Source organism: Haliaeetus leucocephalus, unplaced genomic scaffold (genome assembly GCF_000737465.1).
Source record: "Haliaeetus leucocephalus isolate CR32 unplaced genomic scaffold, Haliaeetus_leucocephalus-4.0 Scaffold228, whole genome shotgun sequence".
In the NCBI taxonomy this organism is placed as follows: domain Eukaryota; kingdom Metazoa; phylum Chordata; class Aves; order Accipitriformes; family Accipitridae; genus Haliaeetus; species Haliaeetus leucocephalus.
In genome coordinates, this window is record NW_010972664.1 from 23,293,271 (window position 1) to 23,311,915 (window position 18,645).

General features: G+C 46.1%; 1 protein-coding gene across 1 annotated transcript; it reads left to right on the forward strand.

The window, feature by feature from the left end:
• Positions 1-3,988: 3,988 nt before the first annotated feature.
• FBXO40 (F-box protein 40) lies at positions 3,989-15,812 on the forward strand. The gene is made up of 3 exons (XM_010567528.1): positions 3,989-3,997; positions 11,605-13,500; positions 15,615-15,812. The coding sequence occupies exons 1-3, from the start codon at positions 3,989-3,991 to the stop codon at positions 15,810-15,812; spliced, it is 2,103 nt and encodes a 700-aa protein (XP_010565830.1).
• The last annotated feature ends 2,833 nt before the right edge of the window (positions 15,813-18,645 follow it).

The following is an 18,645-nucleotide window of genomic DNA, read 5'->3' on the forward strand; positions in this document are numbered from 1 at the left end:
GGCGACCGGCCGGCTGCCTCCGGCCATGGCGCAGCGACCGCCAGTGGCAGGGCGGTGGTGTTAGGCCGCCGGCCGTAACCTGCCGCCTGTCAGCGCTGCCTCAAGGGAAATTCGTGACAGGCAGCGGTAAAACGGACAGGGACCCCCCCCCTCACCCCCCCCAGGAGGGGGCTTTTATAGCCCGGGATAACCTAACGAGCTGATATTTCCACTTTAATTAACGCTTCCTGCCATGCAGGTTACGTAGTGGCGGCCCCGGGGTCGCCGCCAACCACGCCGCCGCACGCCAAGCGCCGGCGTCGAGGAGCGAGGCCGTTTCGAAGCCGTTACTTCGCGCCTGTGGGGTGGTCGTGGAGCGGGCACGGAAAGCCGCAACAGCTGCCGGTCACCCGTGGCATGCGTTGAGACAGATACGTGCGTTAGGTTGTGTGACCAAAGATGAGAGAAATTTTATGTAGGTTATATACTAAAAAAAAAAAAAAAATCCCAAACCTAACTATACTGATCATTGAGGAGGTGATGTTCTACAAGCTCATCCGCGCACCCACAGAGGGGCACAGGGAGACGGCAGCGGGGGGACACCCCAAACAGCACCCTGCGGGCTGCTCCCAGGCCCACCCCAGGAGCCATCGGCCCACCAACGGCCCGTCTCCAGGAGCACAGGGGCACGATGGCCGTCGGGAACCCGAAATTAGAAAGGGACACCTTGTCCAGGCCCCTGCCAGGGCTGTCCCAGCCCCAGAGCACCTTTAGGGCTGGGGGGGGTCACTGCGTTCAGGGGACACACGACGGGACACAGGGGAAGAGCGTTTGGGCGTTGCACGGGACTCTTCAGGGGAAGAACCAAGGGCAGGGTTGAGGTGATCTGTGGGGGATCAAGTGTGGGAGAACAGAGGGATACGGGAATAAAAAGGGCCGGTTGCGTGTCAGTGGTTTGTGATGGTTTGGCCGTGCCCTGTGCCTGACCAGCGCAGCCCGTCCCGTCTTCTCGTTAAACTCCTTTCGCACTTCGGCCCGGGCGAGGGACTCTCGTTACCCCGTGCAGGGGGTCTGGGGGGGTCTGGGTGCCAGCGGCTGGGACCAGTGCCCACGGGGCAGCCCCTGGCGTGGGCGCAGGCGTGCGGGCGAGCGTGTAAGCGTGTGAGCGGCAGCGAGGGTGCAGCTGGGCCAGCCGGCGCAGGGGCCTGGAGGAGAGGAGATGGCTGCTGGGGGGACTGGGGAGGTCCCAGCAGCTGCGGAAGATCCTGGGGGTCCCTGGGGGTGAGACCACCACAGAGGAGCTGGCTATGGGGGACCAGGGGGACTGGTGAGACTGGGATGAAGGGGCAGCTGCTGGGCAGACTGCCTGAGCCCAGCTGCTAGAGGGATCCATGCCGTAAATATGTGTGTGACTGTGTATATATATATATATATGCACATATGCTCACTAGCACACCTCCATCCGGCTCAGCCAGAGAGGGGGGGGTGGGATGAGGTCACTGGCACTGTGTTCGTGTGAGTGTTCTGTGTGGCTGGCCGTGTTATCTGTGTGGCCGTCCGTGTATATGTGTACATACGTGGTGTATACATGTATTTGTGCACAAGCTCAGCCTGGCTACTGCTTGGACCTGGGGACATGGAGCTGCGGCAACCTCACCTCTCTCAGCCTACCAGATCTGGCCCAATTTTCCCATGTCAATAGATATGTATATTTGTATACATATCATATGTATACATATACATATACGAAATACGTATCATATACATAAGTATATTTCATAGGGCTTCTGTATGGCACAGCATTTCTACCCATAGAATTGAGATATGAGACATTTAAGCAGACAGGCAACAGCTTTCTCCCAAAGCATTTGCACCAAAAAATAAATACCAGTTACACTTTTCTTTCAGAGATTTCATGTTTCTCGGACCCTACCAGTAAACACATCTGTACTGCAGCAGAAGGTCTGGTTACAGTATTAGTTGGCATTCCTGAGATACCTTGAATCAAATTAGCACAGGTCAGGGTGGCAGCAGAGATCCGCAAGTTCTGTTCTTGCCGAGAGTCTGGTTTCAGGTGTGGCTGACCTCATACAATGGTCTGCTGCAGGTACAAGGATGAATTCCTGTTTCCCGTCACCTTCGCTCTTCTGCTCCCTTGTCTCCACCACATGCTCATTTTCAGGGATGGTGAACTACATTCATTCTGCGCATCTTGTGATACCCTGCCCTAAAAGGCCACCACAGATGATGCCTTCCTGCAGTACAGCTATCACCTGCAGGCAAGGATTTGCAAAACTTGGCTGCTTGTGTTACGTGAGGCTGCGAGGCGGAGTACCAAACAGAGGGAGGCAGACCCAGGGCAGGCTCTCTGGGTCTGCATGATCACTGAGCAACACATGGAAGCAGTAAAAAGTGCCACCAGAGTTCAGACTGTCTGGAAACACAGAGATCTAAAACCAGGCTGACATCAGGTGCTGGTAAAATTAAGACGGAAGGTAGCTTCATTTCTGACAACAGCTACTTCTGAAGCCCAAGTATTTTAGTAATCTGGGTTAATTCAGCTGGAGGGAGTTTCATCCTAAACCAGTAATACAGAATTTTGAGAAGAATTTTTTACTTCATATGAAAGTGAGGCACACAGGCAGCATGTTTTTAAACACAGTCTAAAAAGATGATGACAACATTGAAGGCTGAAGAATGACCCTGAACCGGGGGGGGTGAAGGGTGGAAGTGGATTTGGGTAAACACATCAGCAATCATGTTGTGATTGGGTGAAATTCAGGTTTAGGCATATTACCACTGGCCCCTGTTTTCCCCAGTGCAATGGGATGACAGAAAATGGTATCACGATAATACAGCCCTTTCTAAAAAAGGCCACAGAGCCAGACTGCTAACCATATTTAGCACTACTAAATTACAATTGGCACCAGCAAGCCTTGGTTGTCACCTACTGACATTTTGTTCAGCCCTAAAAATGAAAACACAGTTGCCTGCACTGTTTCAAACTATCAGAGTCACTGGGGGCTCACAGATAAGGAAAGAGAAAGATAAGGCAAAGCAACAAGTTCATCACGACTTAGGATCTCAGAGCCGCCACCACCACGGCCAAAAGATGTTGTTCTGTGTTTCTGAGGTGGTGAAAAGTGGTTGCGTGCGGCAGCAGGGTCACAAGAGGTGTCTTTGCAGCCAGACGGGGTGAGCACCCACCAGGGAGAAGCAGCACCTGCCCCATCCGCACCCTTGAACCTCACTGACGTGTAGTAGTACCTATGTCTGTACTCACCATGAGTATGAAATGCTCACCACAGAACTCACGAAACTCGCCATGAATCTCACCATGAAATGCTTTAATTTAATGCTTTTAACCACGCTGACGGTCGCTTCCCCAGGTTTGGCTGACTATGGGTGGCACTGGGAGCTGCACCCTTCGGGCTTCCTCCCGGTGGCCGGTGGGACCCTTTCCCTGTGCAGCAGAGGGGCTGGAGCTGGGGAGTCTCCTGGGGGTCCCCGGGAGGCGGGCAGGCGGATCTGCCCGGCTGCTCAGCTCTGGGCTGTTCCTGCTCTCTTTCTGCCCACCCCTGCCCATCGGAAACCCACCATCGCTGTCTGCACCAGCTGGTGACGATGGGAACTGGAGGCAAACCTCCATCAGAGCACAGCAGGGAGCTGATGCAGGGCTCTGGGAAGGGTTTTGATCTTTTCCTCTCGTGCAGGGGGCACAGAGTATTATTGGTTCTGCCTCTCGCCTCTCCTCTGTGAAGTATCGCTCCAGAAGTGACAGTGTTAACAAATACAGTGGAAGAGACTGCTCTGTAAGCTGAGCTCCATGGTCACATGCACGGGTTTTATTTTTAACATCCCAAAACTACTTGATGTTTCTGCCTGGGCTTGCTCTGTGTCCTCCCGTTCTCTCCTCTTTCTTTGCTTGCAGCTCTCGCTTACCGACCTCACTTCAACCCAGCTTAGCACAACCAGGAGAGCAAGTGTTTGGTGCACACGCGGGGACTCTATGATTAAGGTAAGGCTTTGTAAATAGAGTTGGAGTTTTTATTGGTCAAACCTTATGCAATGCAATGGTTACTGTACTGAGCTATGAAAATCAAGACATCTTCAAAACAGCCTTAGTAACTAAGATGAAGTAGAATAATCAGACACAAGATGTCTTAAATGACACCCTAAAACAGACGCAGCTGGTAACTGTGAACGCCTCTGTGGCATGCTACTCTAAAAAAAAAAAAACCTCCATAATATATTCAGTGGATTAGCCATAGTTTGCAGCACTGTATCTGGGGTTTTAAAAAACTAAGATGCTGATTCTAAGATGGGAGCTTCAGCAGCAGGACAGATGATAAATCAAAAATTCAATTTCTGTCATTTTCAAGAAACTCTGACAGAAGTAAGACAAGGAGATACAGTAAGGGCCAGAGGAGAGGCAAGAGCAAGCTTGTGGCAAAAATGCTAAGACTTAAAATCTGGTAAGTTTTGTAGATTCAGGCTGCAAACTTTATGTTGGTAATCCAGACTGAATGAATGATGATGAAGTAAGAATTACAAGGGTTACAGGTACTACAGTACCATTCAGAGATGTGGCTGCTTAGGAATTTTTATTCAGGAATCTTTTTGCTTTTGTTTTTTATGACACTTAGACCTTAACCGATAGCTCTGAAATTCTCTATAACTGGGCATCTGCCTTGGGCTGGGTTTCCTTTGTTTTGCTTCAAACAAACCATTACTTGATTATCTCAAGAAGTTTTCAGAAAAGTATGTTAATGGGATTGTTACCAGGGCATAAAATAGAACCTGAGCCCAAAGGAAAAAAAACACAGTTTGGACCCTTTTTTTTGTTGTTGTTCTCAAACTGCAACTAAACTGGAACCTGTTATTTTGAAGCACTTGCTGAGCTCAAACCAAATCCATTTTCCAGTAACTGATGCAAAGTGAGATTTTGCCTGACTGTGTCTCTACCGAGGACAGCACAGGGACCCCTCGCATGCGCAAGGAGCAGCAGAGCAGCTCCGTGCCACGGCTCTCCCCTTCTCCCCATCCTGCCTGACTCCCACACGACTCCGCAACACGCCCAGCACAAGACCCTGCTGCTGGGCTGCCCTGCACCATGCTGCCAGCCCAGAGGACCATTTCAGAACCTGGAATTTTGGGGTGGGTTTGGCACAGGTGAGCTATGGCTACATTGCACCAGGTAGAGAGGAGCAAGAAATATTGCTGATTCAGGTCTCATGGGGGGAGTGCAGTGTGGAGTTTCTACCAGCAGTGCCCTGTGTTACGTGAACCTCACTACTCTCAACTCCCCTCTACTTGTCCTGTAACAGCACTAGTGCATTTCACTGGACAGAAATCGCACGGGCAAGTTTCGGTGCCTCTTTACTGCGTGCGTGCAGCACAGATTTATCAGGCGAGGGTGAGACGTGATGGTGCAACAGGTTCTGTTTAGCTCCATGGTCCTGCATGCCAGGTTTAGGGAGCTGAAGAGAAGCTGATGTGCTGCTGCGAGAACCTGAGCAGCAGGCACACTCTGGAAGAAAAGCAAGGAACATGGATTGAAGTCTTTGCCAGGCTGATGCACTATACGGTGGACCTACTCCATCCCTGTCATTTTAAAGCATAGTTTTTTCAGTATAAAACAATTCCAACCCATTCAGTACCTCTGAACTAGTGGTTATTGCCATGAAACGCCACGGCCTCAGCCAGCTGATCCCCAGCTAAAAAATACAGGGAGTACCTCCCTAATTGTCACAGCTTCATCCTTCCATCTTTGGTCAGTTGTCTCATGGAAAATCTTTTCACTCCACCTGCCTTATACTGAGGATTTGAGGTTCACCAGAAGGATTGCCCTGGAATCAAAGTGCCCCTATAAAATCCATGTGGACTTGTTCAAGGTCTGAGCCTCAAAGAAACTACATCTTGCACATGCTCGCTAGAAGGTTGTTAGTGTCATTGATGAAGATTTCATCTATACCTTTTATTCTCCCTTTCCACCTACCCTGAGCTCTACCATAGTCACTGCCTGACTCATTTAAACCTTGGCTGGCCACACGTATATGCAAGACCAGTCTGAATGGCAACTGCAGAGCAGATGTGCCACGAAGGACAGTGACCAAGGCGGTCACTCAAGCTGTAGCTGTCCCTGCTGTGGGTGTTGAGATGTGGGGCTTGACTCACTTAGGGGTCACCATGATTCCAGGTGGTGGCATTCTTGGGTTTGCTTTTTATTTTGTATTGAAGGACAGGACTTGAGAAAACTTAGGCTCCTGAGAATCATGTACAAATGCGGTACGGTATGGTTTCCAATGGCATAGTGTTTTCTTCCTCAACTCCAAGAAATAAATATATCTGTTTAGCAAAGGGAGAGCCGAGCCTGATTTCTTGCTGAGGTCGTTAAGTACGTAGTGATTGAGGAAGAGTGCTGCACGAAAAGAGAAGAAAATCTCTAGTTTAAGGAGACACAGATGCTCTCCCAGAAAATGTGATTCTACAGCTGGGTCTGCCAGGGGTTTTGTGCAGGAAGCATGCAACTGCACGTGAAACATCAGAACCTGAGCATCTCCATGCTTGGTGTGTGTGTATATATATATGTTTATATAAAATATTATATTTCATTCTATTTCTTTTCATCTTTCTATATTTTAATTCTACATCTGCCACACAGAAGTAATAGTATCTTTTAACCTCAAGTACACCTCTAGTACTGCAAAGATAAATTCATTATTGGTTGTGAACCCCCTCAGATACTAAGACAGTAAATATATTGAAAAATCCTGTAAGGAAACTAGTAACTCTGTATTTACCTCAGGATTTAAGTATTATGATAAAAATGAGATAAACACCATATACTGGGTAACAAGGATTAAAAGAAATAGAGAGTATGTCCTGTCTGCATTATACACTTCACCAAAAGTATTCACATTCCTTGAAAATATTTTTCTGTTGTAACGTTATATATATAACGTTAACGTTCTTGGCTCCAGCATTTGGATGCAAACTTTCCTGAGATTTTTTTTTAAGAGCTCCCTATCATGTCTTAGAAAGACTGTTTTATGTTCATTTGCAATCTCATCTCAGAGGCACTCTTTAAGGTAATTATCTGGGGTTTCTGGTGGCCCTTTTTGATGGTTCTTTAAAATGGGAGGCATCCCTTGATTCTGTGTGAAGAGCTCAGACATGATGTATAACCTTAGTATGTCATATGATCAGTCACATATGGCAAATACCAAATAAGAAAACAGTTGTATTGTTTTGGCTCATTGGCTGCAACTGAACCAAATATATATTTACTGAAAAGAAATTGTAATTTGTTTATAAACTGTAAGTTATTGTCACTGAACAGATCTGCTCCAGACACAGACATATCTGCAGTTAAAATAGCAGCTGTATATTTTTAAACCTTACTTGATTTGCTGTCATGACGGGCTAAAAATAAAGATTTACCAAAGTGGACAGACTGTGGACTGGATTTGCATCCTTTCTTTCCACAGTAGCTTGAACATGATTCAAGTAAGTATTTCTGTTTTGATTTTTTTTGTAACTCAGCTCTTAGGAAATTTTGCAAGTTGCAGGGAAACAAGAAGTGTACAGGTTTAGAGAAATGTTTCATAACCCAACGTATCTGTGTGTCACCTGCCTCTGGGTTTTAGGTATCAAACTTACCGAGGCAAGAATTTGTAAACTTTCTGCTCAGGGTTTTGAAAGTTGTAGTTTGTATACTGACAATAATACCATCAACTAAACCACAGAGCTAACTAGATCATCAGTTAAAATACAGAGCTCCTGATTACCAGCATGTCAGAATAGAAGCAGCATTCAAATCCTGATAAATATCAGAAAAATTCTCTATCCCTTCTTCCTGTCCCCTAGCTTCACAGATTTGACAATGAGAAGAGAGGCATAGAAATAATTTGTCTGAAAAGAACAGCATATACAAGTTAGAGATGAAGTAAACTCAACTAAAAAATACCTGGATAATGATGAAGACTGATTCTGAATCTGAAAGATCTGATAATGGTCACTTCTCATAAAGAAAGCATGTATTTTCTTTCTCTGCATGTCATTGGGATGGGGTTCAGTTTCAGCATACAGCAGTGTGAAGCAGGGTCCTCTCCAGAAACTTTGCAACCAGTCCTTTCTGTGTTTTAGAGAACCATAAGGCCTGTGCCTCTGCTGTATTTTTATTTATCAATTATTCCTCTCCAAGAGTTACTTTTGCAGTGGAAAGTATTGTTCACATGTTCGTGTTTTTATTGCAGTGTAATGTACCCAGCCTTCCTCTGACCTTATGCAAGTCATAGCTGGGACTATTTTTAGAGATTATATTTGCAGCAAAATGTTACAAGAATGAAAGCAGCAAGGATGCTGCCAATGTGAAATAAATCCATCTGTATCTCCTGCTTCTCTGAGCTGCATAAAAGTAGATGTAACCAAACAGCCTAAAGCAGGACAGATGCCACCCTAAACCACAGGTATTTAAGGGCTGCATGTGCCTGGGGCCACCCTGGCCAGCACCCTGCTGTCACCCCCGGCCAGAAGCCGGTGCTTCCCAAGACAAGGCAGGGAATGTTATAAAAGGTAGTCACAAAATACTGTTCTTCTGCGTTGCTGTCTTGAGCTCTTTCCATGCAAACAAAGGTGAAGGTACCTAAGCTTTATACTTCAGAGTGTAAGTTTGTCCATGGGTAAAGGGACCACCAAGTTCCTTTACTCTGCAGGACCAAGGGGGAGTGGGGTTGATTCATTAGGAGGTGTAAACAGGTTTGGTCAGTGCTGGAAGTTGCAAAGGATGGAACAAAGATGCGTTAAGCAGTTAATGCACATCAAATTCAAACACCAGTGTGTGGTCTTTAGTGACTGCAGGAATCCACAAGCATTGCCTTTCCCAGACATCTTTCTTTCTCCGGCGTTGTTCGTGACTTCCATTGCCGGCGTGGGAAAGTGTGAGAGACGAGAAGTTAAGACACTACCTCAAGAAAGAGAGGGGAAGCCGCTTCACGTAGCATCTCTTCCCCTTGAGCCTGAGCCTACTTCTTCTGCAGACCAGCTCTCCTCAGGGCTAGATCACTTAAGACTGGGGTTGCAAAAGCACTCACATCTAGGTAAATGACACTACTGTATTTTCTTTAACCTTAGCAAAAAAAACCCAAAGTCTAAATTATTTTACTAACAATGTCGATTTTTTCCCAGAGCCAAATGAGGGTCTGCTGAGCCTATGGTAGTTCCTACTGCATAGAAACTGTGGTGGGAAGACTTGTCAAAACTTTTTTTCTCATTCTCACAGAAAAAAAGCATGCCCTGTGTCATGTTTGGAAACAGAACTTCAGTTCCTCCTTATCATTAGCTCTTTCCCTTCCACAAAGATTCACAGTAGGCTGAACCAAGCTGGAATGCAGCCCCTACAGCAAGGAGCAGAAAGTCAGAAGTCGGGAGTTTTCTGCTTGCAGCAGCTCTTCTTTGGGCCAAGTTACTGATACCAGTTGAAGGTAGCCAGAGAAGTAGCTCCAAGTAGTGACTGAGCAGCCTCTAGTTCTCTAATCCAACAACCGTGTATGAGGGGAAAGGACCAGAGGAGGTCCTACATGTTCCCCCTAAACAGCATCTCTTAGGGACATTGGTGAAGAAGACTGCTGGGTTGGGTGGACCACTGGTCTGACCCAGAATGTTATTTCTTACGTTCTTAGATTTTTTACAAGAGAAGGCATGCCTCATGCTAATCACCGCCTCCATTTACTTGCTGTCGGACTCTGTGCCTCTGTTTTCCCATTTTTAGGAAGGATTAACAGCTATTGCTGGGAATTATTGCAAGGGTAGAGATATTATGAGCAAGGGCAACTGAGAACTTTTGGAAGCAGGCCTCCTAAGTGCATTATTTTTACATTAAACTCATTTAATTGACTTACCGGGAAAGAACAAAAGACACAATGATGAAACCAAAGCCAGTGGTTCATTGTGACACAAAGCTAGTAATCTGGTAGCGGTAACTTTTTATATAGGGATCTTTGTACATCATGTTCTTGTACTTCTGCTTTTTGTTGTTGGACCTCAGGAAAATTGTATGTTAACCTTTTTATTTCAAAGGTTTTTAAGGGGAGGAGAGGAAAAAATTACATATATTTTGAAACCACATTAATATGGAAGCATGAGAACAGAAATGCAGTCTTCCTTAAGAAAACATTTAATCTGATCGTGTAATAAAGCTGGTTGAAATTCTGAAACATTTGGTTTGGCAACCTCAACTTGTTCTTTTAATCCAGTCTGGCAGTTGCAAAATGTTCAATTCATGGAGCTGCCTGGTGGCAGCTGAATTTATGAAACGGAGACTGGTGGTGTTCATTACTTGTTGCCTGGGACCTCTTTCTGTATTTTCTGGCCCTTTGTGGTGTCACTAACACCTTTACAAGCTGAATCTAAAAGATGATCAGCTCAGGATCACCTATTCAGTTCCGGGCAGTGTTTGACACTGACCCATCAGAAGTACATAGGGTAAACTGAAAAAGTAGAGCAGTGGTGACCGGTTTTTGTAGGATCATGCTCTAAGACAAATCCCAAAGGAAGAAAAATGGATTCTTTCTCAAAGAGACACCCTGTAAAAGGCATGCTCAGGCTGACTTCTCCCCTGCACCGTCAGAGGAAGGGAAAAGCTCTGTTGAGGTTAGACCTTCGTCGCTCCCCTTCTGCCCTAACTGCACACTGTGGTGCTGAGCAGAGCAGGAGATAAACCATACCTGCCCTCTTCTCCTCCTTCCTACCTACTTGGCATTCACTGGTGACAGCACGGGGAAGAAAGGTGAAAGGCAGTTTGTACAAAAAAAGTAGAAGAAAATGGATTTAACTGCGTGAGTATAACCTTGCAACAAGCCTCCACTGCACTCTGGAGCTTGTCTTCAAAACGCAGACCGAGGCATCACCTTATTCCAGGTTTTGACACCTGAAAGTAAATGCAGCAAATAACTTGCCTGAAGGAAAGTCCCCCGCAGTCTCTGTTCCACAACACACAGCATCATCTAGGAGTGTAAGGGTAGATCAGAAAAGCAGAGCAAAGAAGGCCAGGCAAATTAGCTTTTACCCAGGCTGTTTTCCACACTGGGAACATGAAGATAACCCTCACTCTCAGCCTTGCTGGTGTAGAGCAAAAGGAGGTTCATTTGCGCAACATTCATGTCTTTATGTGGGGGGATGATGAGGCACATAGGCCAAACAACCAGCTCATTTTTCCAGGGAGGAAAAAGAAACATCATCTTTCCTACTCAAAAAGCATTGAGGAAGTGGGAAGCTCCTTCACTGTGCCTCTGGCAGTCTTGATTTCAGCAGCTTGGTATAGATAGACCCAGTGTAAATATTGGGACAGAAAACAGCTCGCTCCCAAACCCTGGCTGCCTCTGCTGGGCTAATGAGTAAGGACCTCATCTGTATCTGTGCTGCTATCCGACCGCACTGTACCATGGGGATCAGTGCTGATACACGACTACATGGAGCTGCCAGTTATTTGCCCACAGCCTTATTCCCGCTAGAAGTGCATGTGAGCGCCTAACACATAGAAACCAAGCACGGGCATGGAGGGTCTGTGACCGTCCTTGCTCCTTCGAGCAATAACTCTTGTCTTCTTGTCTTTGCTACACACAGCACCGGGCTCAGAAAGCTTCCCCTGGGCAGCACAGGCACTGCGAGGGATGTTTCAACCGGCACTGCCGCGCACCAACTGAGCTCTCCATCTCCTGCATGGTGATCAGCTGCCACCTTCGCTGCGGGGCCACCTTCCACATGTGCAAGGAGGAGGAGCACCAATTGCTCTGTCCCTTAGAGCAGGTCTCCTGCCTCAACTCAGCTTATGGCTGCCCTTTTTCCATGGCCCGCTTTAAGCTGGCGAAGCACCTCCAGGTCTGTCCAGCCAGTGTTGTCTGCTGCTCGATGGAGTGGAATCGTTGGCCAAACGTGGATTCGGACACAACCCTCCACAAGAACATTATGAAGGAGACCTTGAACGAAGAGTGTCTGGACACAGCCTTGGCGCTCAGAGACCAGAAGATCCTTTTCAGGGCTTTGAAAATAGCTGAATTGTTTCCAGAGTGGAGGAAAAAGGATGAAGTGGAAGAGCTAATGGACGAAGCCATGGATGGGGAAGAAGGTGCTGTGGGAGGAGTATCCTGTGGTTCCCAAGAGGGTAACGACCAGTTGTCTGAGCTCAGCCAACGTGAGCGTGAAGATTTGGCAAAGGACAAAGAGGGAATGGATCTGGGGAGTTACAAAACCTGGGAGAACATTTTCAGCAAAGAGTTCCTGGCTTGCAAGGTAACGGGCTCAGCAGCCAACACAGGACAGAAGACAGAGGCTTCCAAGAAAACAGCGTCAGCCCCTCATGCTGCCAGCTCCGCAGAGAAGGCAAAGGAAGTACCTGACGGTGCAGAAGAGGCAAAGGACCAAAAGCCCGAAAAAGTAACACCAAATACAGAAATGACAGGACTGGCTCCCTGGCAAGAAGGGGTCCTGGAGAGGCTGAAGAAGGAAGTTGGTGTAGGTGATTACAACATGTATCTGGTACATCACGGGGGAATGCTCATCCGCTTTGGCCAGCTAGCTGCTTGCACTCCCAAAGAAAAAGATTTTGTCTATGGGAACTTGGAAGCTCAGGAGGTGAAGACTGTCTACACCTTCAAAGTGCCAGTTAGTTACTGTGGCAAAAGAGCACGACTAGGAGATGCACTGGGCCACAAGATGCCAACTTCAGACAAGTCAGTGGATACCTCAGAATTGGGATTAAACCTAGAAGAACTACCTAAGGCAAATATAGTTAAAGCCACACTGCTGTGTGCACTGGAAAAAGAGCTGAAAGGCCATGAGATCTCCGAAGCAAGAGGTATCGATGGACTCTTTATGGATTTTGCAACACAGACATACAGCTTTCCTCTGGAGCCCTTCTCCTCCAGTGCTGTTCTAGCAGATATTCTGGATGAAAAAAGCCCACCAGAACTCCACATGGAGCTCTACACTGAATGCGTAACCAGAAGACACAACAAAAGCAGTTCAGCTTTCGCATTCACTTGCAGTCATTTCTTCAGGAGGGATGAGTTCCCGTCCCACTTCAAGAATGTGCACGCTGATATCCAGTCATGTCTGGATGGATGGTTCCAGCGTCGCTGCCCACTGGCCTACTTGGGATGTACTTTTGTTCAAAATCCCTTCCGCCCTGATGGACTTAAGGCCAAGGTTATATACAGCAAGCCTCTCAAGACATTTGCTATTAAGCCAGAGGTGGACACCCTCCTTGCCGAATCAGGGAAGTGCAATTCCACAGTGGCTAATCAAGGGAGAAATAAGGACTTGCTGAGCAGCCTCCCAGTGGAAGTGCTCAAGTACATTGCAGGGTTCCTGGACAGCTTCAGTTTATCTCAGCTATCGCAAGTGTCAGTGCTGATGAGGGACATCTGTGCCACTCTTCTTCAAGAGAAGGGAATGGTCCTGCTGGTGTGGGAGAAAAGAAGATATTCCCATGGCGGTACTTCATGGAAAGCTCGCAAAAAGGCAAGTGACTGTGACACTGGGAAAAAGATAGCCGTGGGTTCTCTCCAGATAAAACACAAGCATAACAAGGGATGCTGCATGTAAGCACGCAGATGTGGGGAAGGTTCGTGAGGTTGTGAATGTGCACCACAGTTGTCAGGGGTCAGGGCTGTAAAATGCAGTACATCTAGCAAAGGTAGGAAGGCGTAAACGGACATCTCCTGACTAGCTGAACGTCATCACCCAAGCTTGTCTTGGGTAACCTGTTTGCATGTGCACCATTTTTAGGCACTGGGAACTGAGAATTCCTGATATTTAAGGGTTACACATGGATTTTTGAAGAATTTGAAGTGCATACTTTTTTTATTGTTCTTTACAAGCTGGTCTAGAGTATGTCAAAACTAAAACATGCTTTAGAACGCCAAAAAGGTAAAGAACAAGGAGACGTGGCTGTGAGAGAAGCTCAGGCATTCGCATCAACCCCTGAGGGCTTTCATGGTTAGTAGTTCACAGGATTGCCATGAGCGGTTTGTTGGGTTGTGAGCACCTGAGGGAGCAGCATGGGGGTGGGAAGACTTCTTCTGCAAAGCTGGTCTCCCACTGTTTGTGCTGGAAAATTACCACCCTTATTGGCTGTTTAGGTAGTCTGAAAGAAATACGTAAATACAGCTCAGTCTAAGTCCTAGCTGAACAATAGTTATTACGGGGGGGGGGTGGGGGGGGGGTGCCTAGCTGACAGCCTTGCAGCTGCTCTAACATAAACCTGAAAGAATAACATGGGAGACTCCAGCATGACCAAGCAGACAAGACAGAGATCTAGGAACAAATAATTTAGAGATTCAGGGAAGACTCCCAGAAATTATCTAAGGACCTGGATTTCAAGCAGACCCCTGAAGATTCCCACCTATTGATTCTTAGCAAATGGAAGCTTAGCAGTTTATGACTCTTTATTAAGAGAAAGTACTCTTTATTAAGAGAAGACATGAAGCGCGGTGAATTCAAAATCTGTGTAACAAAGTTTGGTGGCTGCAAGTCAAATTAGTCCAATCCAAAACAGGAATTAGCCACTGAAATAATTTACTGGAGGATGTGGCTTCCTTCAGTAAAAGGAAGAAATTCCAGCTAAGCATTCATATAGCAATTAACTTCAGTTACTGTAGAGCAATTTCAAACCAGCAGTATTGAATTTAAGGACTGTCTAACCCTTTTCATGTTAGCTGTCTGTACTGACCACACAGGAATCTTGTTTCCAATGCACAGCTTCTGCTTGAAAACATTCTGTTTGTAATTAGTCTGAATTTCCTGACTATTGTGTATAATAGCTACCATTACTTAGGACTAGAACAGGGTCAGGTAATCTTAAGTGTAGCACACCCACATAGTGTCCTTCTTCCACAGGAAGAAACATTTTTGGGGAGAAGAAATCTACTATGACTTAAAAATTAATTTGATTTACTGGTATACAGCAAATGTTAAAGTGGCTTAATCACAGTCTTATCACTACACGCTAGTATACCACTAAATGGTACATGGTATCACTGCAAACAGGATCAGAAAATTTAACTGCACATTTCTATTTTTCACAAGCTTGTATGTCCTCTAGCAATAACTTTAACCTTAGATTTCCCAGGCTTGTTCTGGGGTGGGGTGAATAACAACAGTGTTGTAATGTTAATTACTTTGAAGTTGCTGATAGATGCTTTGGAAGGTCTTTATGAAGTCAGGGTTCTTTGAGATATGTATCACACAAGCATGCTGTAGTCACTTTGCTTTATAAACATCTTGGATCACATTGTACCTGGGACAGAGTTTTCTGCAGAGGTGCGGTCGTCAGGTGTCCAGGATTTCCTCATGCCCTGCACTGGATTGGCACCAAAACCTGCAGAAGGATACTTTCCCGTTAAAAATGGCAGGTGGTAACTAAAGCAGCAAAACCAGCAAGTATGAGATAGGTAACAATACAGACCCCATTTTTGCTTGTTATGCCAACCCTGCACAATCAGATGTTCATTAACCTGTCTAGTACGAATAATGCACACCCACTAGAAGAACATATAGATTTTTAAAATCCTCTTCTGTTTTTACTAACATTCCCATTTTTCTCTCCTCAATTTCTCTGCCCTTTCCCGTATTAGATCTGGCAGTTCAGCAGCCTGTTCTCCAGAGTTCACAAATGGCAGCACAACGACGTTGTGTGCATGTCGGAGCACCTGAAGAATTGTCCCTTCTACCAAGTGGAGCACAAGACGGACCCCGTGCTGCTGACAGGCATGTCCGAATCTCGAGAGCAGACTCAAAAGACTTTGGTTTCTACTTTCAAGCGCAGAGTCTGAACAACCTGCTTCCCCTCCACCATGCTCCTTTCAGGGCCCTTGAAAGGAAGATTTGGGAATTCGGGTGTAAAGATTGTTGCTTCCAACTCTCCTTTGAACATACAAAACTGGCTTCTCCCCAGCTGAGTTTGAAACACGCTGCATCTTTTTTTTCCTGCATTAATTTAATTGTTAAAACTTCTTTCACTGCTCACTGATATCACATGCTTTCTGATTATGTTTCTGTTCCCTGCTTAATACAGCATCCCGAAGAAAGCAATAAGGATCTTGTTTGAAAACAGCATCTTTGCAACCTTGAAGGTAGGCTGCTGGTCCTGGAAGAGCGTGTCCCTGGAAGAGCAGTTAATGTACCTAGCTCGACTAGGTCTGAAACACCTTAGTTTTGGGTGGAAAGCCAGGTTCTAGGAGCACAGGTAGATGCCCTCCTGCCTGGCAGACCTAGGGACTGCTAAACTGTTCTGAGGCATGGGCAAAAGAAAAGGAAGCCCCAAAATTAAGTGAGTTAATTAGAACTCCAGTGAGGAGTCAGGAATTCACTGCACAGCCACAGACCATCGTTTAGGACCCCGATTCAGGCAAGCATGGCTAGTTGAGCGCAAGCCTAAAGCTGAGCTCATGGGAGCATTCAAACCAAACCAAAGCAAACAAACTTGCTCTTTGTTAGAAATCACCAAGTAGCAAACAATTTTAGGGGCTCAAATGACTTTTTATATTTTTCAGTTAATAACTTTCTCTGTTTTATTTAAAAATCCATTAAAGCCATCAAAGCGTATTTGAGGTCATTTTTAGAATGCCTTACCTACTCAGTTTTGCAGCTGTAAATTGCAAATTGTAATTGTAAGCAACCATAAACAGTATGTCAAAGAAATATTATTCTTTTCTGTAAAAGAAAAGGCATTCGGCAACCCACTCAGTAACAGTATGGATAATGTTTGCTTCAGTTAAATGGGCTGGAGTATAAGAATTTTTTCTTTTTTTTACAGGGCAGAAGAGTGATTAGGATTTGGTTTAATTTTTAATAAATACCCTAATTTAAAACCAGAATGTACTTGTTGAGGCAACAGATAAGAGAAAGCGGGCGTGTTACCAAGAGCATCTGTCTTATTACACTACTTAAACCCACTTCAGAGGCACTAGATAGAAAGGCCATAGTTGTGGTGGTGGTGGTGGGATTCCTCTGAAATGGCCATAAACCGATTCGACAACTTAGAGCCGCTGCACAGCCACAGCGGTGCTGACTCACACCCCTTTCTTCTTTAAGCTCATTGCCAGAAGTGTGAGCTCAGGACACGAGGTCTGGCTTTCATCTCACCGTCTCAGGCAGGAGAACCTTGCCAGGAGCTAGGACGGCTGCAGGTGAAAACTGTCCCAGGTTGATGGATGCACGCCGAACTTGCCATCCCCGGTCTCGGTACAGATCTGGGCTGAGGCAGGCTATGCAAGAAGAAGCCCTCTCCTACTGATAAAGGTTGCTGATGAACCTGAGCTGAGCACTTGGTAATCGAAGGCATGAATTGCGTGGTGACCGAAACCATGCTGAGTGCAGCTCATCCTTGTCTACACTTGCAATTTAAGTGGTCCCTGTGAGATTTATAACCATACGAGGATGTTTTTCTTCTCCAGACACGCACCCTCAGGAGCATATCGAGTTGTGCGGACAGTGGACTAGTCCCGGGAGCAAGAGTAGCAGCAGTTACAGATTTATTTATTTTTTAATGCTATTCTGTTTTCTGTCCCTAGAGATCCTTTCTGGGAAGTCTCATAGTGCTTTACACATGAGAATAAACTTGTCTGCACCAGTATCCTGTGGAAAACACAACAAGTAGCATCCCAGTTTTATGCAGAGGAAACTGAAGCAAATGAACACAGGGAACCTAAGCTGGGCCAGGAGCAGTTAAAGCTGGGTGCTCTGATCCTTCACCCTGTGGCTTAAGCTGCTGCGCAAACACAAACAGGCCACCCTTTAAAGTTGCTTACAAAAACTCACCTGTCCTCAAAACATCCCATATAACATTAGTTGCCCAATATTATCACTCTGTTTTACACAGGGAAGTTGACAGAGGAGAGAACATACAGCCAGACTTCCTAGACTGGTCTCTACATCAGGGCCTCATCCTTCACATATCATGTACCTGATCTTGAAAGATGCTGAGCACCCAACTGTAGCTGCAGACCACGGTGGCTGCAAATGCATGTCCAAAAATTGGGTGCCAGTATCTATGCTGGGTACTTTAAAAATGGAATCACTCAAAATTATGGATAATTTGGGGAGGGGAAAAAAAAAGAGGGTTAAATAATAGGGTCTCAGAGTAAGTCAGTGTTCAAGGTTGGTATAAGAGACCATGAAAAACTTCAACGTGTGAACTATCTCTCACCTGATCAGCCACTTAGTTGCTGCAAACTAGTGTAGCTGCCCTGAAATTGTGGCTTCTGTTAGGTATGAATTGGGCTTGTTTTACCTTCAGCGCTAGTGTCACCAGCACCGCTGCTATTCCACTTCTGGCCTCCTCCTGTCGATGCCAGAGGATTTTGTTCTTGTATCTCTCTGCTCCTGGAGATTGCATGACTTCATTTCCAGCTTTATTACCACTGATCCTGCTTCTTCCCTGTGCAGGAGGTCAGACTACAGGGGAGGATGCGACCTTCACAAATGTGGTGGGTCAGGGTGCAGGTCGGAGACAGGAATGTCACAACCTTTACCTCTTGGGATCAGATGGGCTGTACATACAATGTCTAGGAGACTGGATCATTTTCCTTCTGGTACTGCTATAGGTACACTGGAGAGACACAGGCTGTTAATTCACAGAGAGAGGAAGAGACAAATTCACCCCTG